Genomic DNA, 4,505 nt, shown 5'->3' with positions numbered 1-4,505 from the left:
GGCAGCATTGATGATAACAGGAGTCTAAGCCAGGCTGCTGAGTCCAGCAGCAATTCTGCAATAGAATGAATTCACAGTAATTCCATTAATGTCACCAACTCCTCTCTCTGGGTTTAGAAAAACAAATCCCTTACTTCAGGCTCCCTAAAGATGCAGCCCCAAACAAGATGCGAATACTATACTCACATGACCTCCCCCCCCCTTTCCTTGTATAGGACTCACCCCACCCCCAAAGCCCAAGCAATTACGCAGGAGCCTCCAGAATGAGTGGGTTGAGATTTGCCTTTATTTCGTTTTGATTTGGGAGTGGAAGGCTGAAGCATAAAGGTGATGCCAACATATCAGGCACTGGAGTGACCCCCTGCACATGCAGAATACACAGATGCTCACTCGGGATCAGCCGTGGACTGACAACCCTACAAAGAGAAGGTCCCTGTCACCGTGAAAGCCTCTTACCCTCATTTTTATTACTTTCAAGATCCACAGCCACCCCAGCTTGCCTGGCCCTTCTCCGCTATTAGATCTTTCCACACCCTGGGCTCTTTTGTTTTTTAAACTCCCGTGGGCTCAGAGCCTCACCCCAGTGTAAACATGCATCCCCTGGAGAGAAAGTGAAACCCACACAGGTTGCTGGAGCTAAGGCAGCATGCTTCATAGGTGATCCACCCGCGTGGAAGAAAGGCTGCCTTTTTTTCACACCAATGAGAGATGGGAGGGAGTGCTCAGCCTGTATGTCACAGTATGACCCTGGCCCTGCCGGTTCACCTAGGCACCTTCAACCTCTTCCCTTGGGAAAAAGACACCTGTGAGCTAACGAGAGCTCCCTGGGGACCAGTCAAACCACCATTGTCCTCTTGCTCTGCCAAGAGGATGTCTGAGGTTTGAAGCCTCCCCCCAAAAACCCTGGCTGCAAGCCTTCCTAGCAATTTATGGGCCCCATGGAATGTGGTTGCTCCAAGCCCCCAGCCTCCAGCCTCCCTGTATTCTCCCAGGGTAGCCTTGGGTTCCTCTCAGTATCTCTCCCCATGGTTGGATGTGGTGACCTGCCTTGGAGGGTGACAGGGGAAGGTGTCAGGTGCCTTTGCTCTCTGTCCTCTCCTCGTCAGCTGTCTGAGCATTGCTGACCGTGCGAAGCTGCCCCGGGGCCGCAGGCTTCACCGACAAGAAGCGTTTTCGAAAGGTCTCACAGAGTACTATGTACACAAAGGGATTGAGACAGCTGTTGGCGTAGCCCAAGCTGATGGCCGCGTTGTACAAGTAGACAAAGGTGAGCGTGGGGCGGCTGATGGACAGCTGGGTCAGCTGCAGCACGTAGTAGGGTGCCCAGCACACAAAGAACACCAGGCAGATGGCGATGGCAGTGCGAGTCACCCTCTTCGTCCGAAGCCGGATGCTGCGCTGCGAGGCTGGGGCCACTGAGGACGTCATGCGCTGCAGTATTTTCACGTACGCGGCGGTGATGACCACAAAGGGTAGGGCGAAGGCCAGGAAAAACTGGTAGAGAGTGAACCAGTAGAGGTCAGTGTCTGGGTTGGGCAGGCGGATGCCACAGCCCACAGCACCCCCTGGGAATGGGATGAGCCTGGCATACAGCCACACCGGGGTGATGCTGACGAAAGAGAGAGCCCACAAGAGGCAGATCACCAGGGTGGCCATGGAGGGCTTCCGGAATTTGGTGGAGGAGATGGGGTGGACCGTGGCCAAGTAGCGGTCGATGGCCATGGCGGTCAGGATGTAGGTGCTGGTGAACTGACTGTTGGCATCCATGGCTGTGATGAGGGTGCACATGGTTTCCCCAAAGTGCCAGACCCCATTGCCCATGAGCTGATGGATCATGAAAGGCATGCCCAGGAGGAAGAGCAGATCCACCACAGAGAGGTTAATGATGAAGATGTCCGGGACGTTGCTGCACCAATGTAGCTTGGACCTCTTCACCACGGCGAAGATGACTGTGGAGTTTCCCACAATGCCCAGCAGGCAGATGGTGCCAAACACGGAAGGCATAATGATGTTGATGTAGGAGACGCTCCCTTTGCGAGGAGGTGACCCTGAGGACAGAAGGAGCACGTGTGAACTGCCATCTGCTCTGGAAGCTGCTGACCTCTCAGGATCCCTACTTCAGCTTGAGGTCACTGTGCGTCATCTCTGCTGTCCTCCCTCCCACGCTATTGTTAATTCTGTTCCTTACTCCCCTCCACTGCTTCCTGGTGAATACTCCTACCGAATTTTCTAGACCCACCTGTTACTCAAAGGACCTTCACTTCAGCTCAGAGGGCCAGGAGTCAAGACTCCCAGATGTCTGCTGAAAACAACTTCACATCCCTGGGATTCACCAGGAAACCTTGTCAAAAAACCTTGAAGGACATTCAAGAATGCACGTGTGTGTGTGTGTGTGTGTGTGTGTGTGTGTGTGTGTGTGTGTGTGTCTGTCTGTCTGTCTGTCTGTCTGTGTGAGTGAGTGTGTGTGTCTGTCTGTCTGTCTGTCTGTGTGAGTGTGTGTGTGTGTCTGTCTGTCTGTGTCTGTGAGTGTGTGTGTGTGTGTCTGTCTGTCTGTCTGTGTGTGTGAGTGAGTGTGTGTGTGTGGTGTTTTTCTTGTTTGTACTCTCATCTTTTCAGAGATAGCTGACCAAAGGGTTTATACAGATTCCTAGGCATATCCAAGGGATGACTGTCACTATGGGTGTGGGGTGTGTTTTAGGTTCAACAGCCCAGCCCTCTCCCGGCGTCCTGACGGGGATTTCCGTGGGCCATGTCTCCTGAGCCTGGGCTTCCCCAGCAGGGCTCAGACTGTGTTATACCCCAGAAGCTTGAGAATTTTCTCCACACAAGCCCTTCCCCTTCCCTTTCCTCCCCTTCTCCTTCAAAGCTAGAATTTCAGGGCATTGCCGTTCTGCAAATGTCAAGAAGCTTAATTCACCAGAAAAGTTAATCCTCTCATGCCCTGTGAAGTCTTTTGCTCCCAGCAGCCTCTGCCTGAGGACAGCCAGGACCACTCAGACCCCATTACCCCAGTGCGAAGCCAGAGGATTCAGCCCAGGGTAGCGGTGAATCAAAGAGCTTCCGCTGGCTCCCACATGCTACCCGCCCGCTCTCTTGCTTGCTTTTCCAGCCTTGATTTTTCTCCCCCATGCAAAGCCTATTTGGGACTCATCAGCAGGCTTTCCCCTGTCTGCCTCACGCCTTGACACCAACCCTTGCTTTTTCTAGATCGATGTGCCTCTGCCCCATCTCTCTCTATTCCTCCCTAACCCTTCTGTCCTAGCTGCTATCTGCTCCTCTCCTCATCCCCTCCAGGCAAAGCAGACTGCAGATCTTATCACCGAGAGCTGTAAGTTAAAGTTTCCTAAGCAGTTTGGCTCTGGAGGTGAAACCTTCCCATTTTCCACACCCATCCCGGAGGAGGGAGGACTCTAACTCCCGACTCACCGGCCACTGTGAGATTATCCTGGCCATCGGAGATGTTGCTGGCATTGGGGCCAGTGGACAGCAACGAGGCTTGCAGATCCATGCAGCCGGCGCAGGTCGCCTGCTCCCTGGAGTTGAGCGTCCGTCCACCCACGCAGGCTGCGGCAGCCTCCAGTGCCTGCCACCGCCTTGTCCCGAACGAACGTGAGCCAGCCCTGCAGTCCAGAAAAGGGTCTTCCTCTACCGCCTGGCAGCCTCTGCTGCCTCTGAGCCCAACTGCTTCCCCCACTCCCTCCTTCCCAGCTCCCACTGACATCACCTAGACACATTAACATTCGGAGGCAGATGCACGTTAACCTCTTCGGTCCCGGCTGCGGCTCCCACTCCTGCCTGCCTGCCGAGCAGCCTCGAGGCTCAAGCAGCCCCATGCGGAACAGCCCTTCTTCTCACTGGCTCCTGGGGCTGTCTCCTGAGCTCACAGGGGTTGCCAAGCTCGCTTTACAGGAACCTCCAAGTCTCAGCAAGGGCAAAAGGGGAAGCAACCGGCTGCCTCCCCTGAGGAAGCTGGACCATGTGGCAGGGGTCAGGGGTACCGTTCCCAGTGCTGGGGACTCAGGGGCTGAGACTGAAGCACCCTTGGTCCCCAAGCACGCTGGAGGTCACCTTAGACCCTTCCTGTGTCCTGGAAACTTCCAAACATCTCCTTGACTAGGTGGCGATTTCTAGCCCTTGCCTGGTGGGCCAAGGTGATTCTGGGCTTTCCACGCTGGCAATAGTCAGGGTCTGGGGTACAGAAAGACCAAACTTCCCTCTATGCAGCTTCGGTCTGGACCAGTTATGGAGGTTTTATTTCCTAGTGCTCTGAGATTTTTGAGGTTTTGTCTGGGACTCTGAGACAATTATCAAAGCGTAAGAGAATAAGTCCACACTGAGATTAGCAATGGGCAGCAGCCTCCGCATGCACAGGCCTTAGGGAATTTTCTGCAGAGGTCCCTGCTGCCAGCTCCAGGAGAGTCATAATAAACCGCAGTCACCACACCAGGACCAGATGCAGAGTCTGACTCCTTGGCTGCCATGGTTGCCTGTTAACCCTTATTAAC

The 4,505-nt window shown here is 54.4% G+C and overlaps 1 protein-coding gene across 1 annotated transcript; it reads right to left on the bottom strand.

Moving 5' to 3' along the window:
- Positions 1-257: 257 nt before the first annotated feature.
- Mchr1 (melanin concentrating hormone receptor 1) lies at positions 258-4,049 on the bottom strand. The gene is made up of 2 exons (XM_028871204.2): positions 3,427-4,049; positions 258-2,048 (listed from the first exon to the last, which is right to left on the bottom strand). Exons 1-2 carry the CDS (start codon positions 3,719-3,721, stop codon positions 1,072-1,074), a joined length of 1,272 nt encoding a protein of 423 aa, XP_028727037.1. The 5' UTR covers positions 3,722-4,049; the 3' UTR covers positions 258-1,071.
- Between the last annotated feature and the right edge of the window lie 456 nt (positions 4,050-4,505).

Source organism: Peromyscus leucopus, chromosome 20, assembly GCF_004664715.2.
Source record: "Peromyscus leucopus breed LL Stock chromosome 20, UCI_PerLeu_2.1, whole genome shotgun sequence".
Lineage (NCBI taxonomy): Eukaryota > Metazoa > Chordata > Mammalia > Rodentia > Cricetidae > Peromyscus > Peromyscus leucopus.
This window is presented reverse-complemented; position numbering and strand designations above follow the sequence as displayed.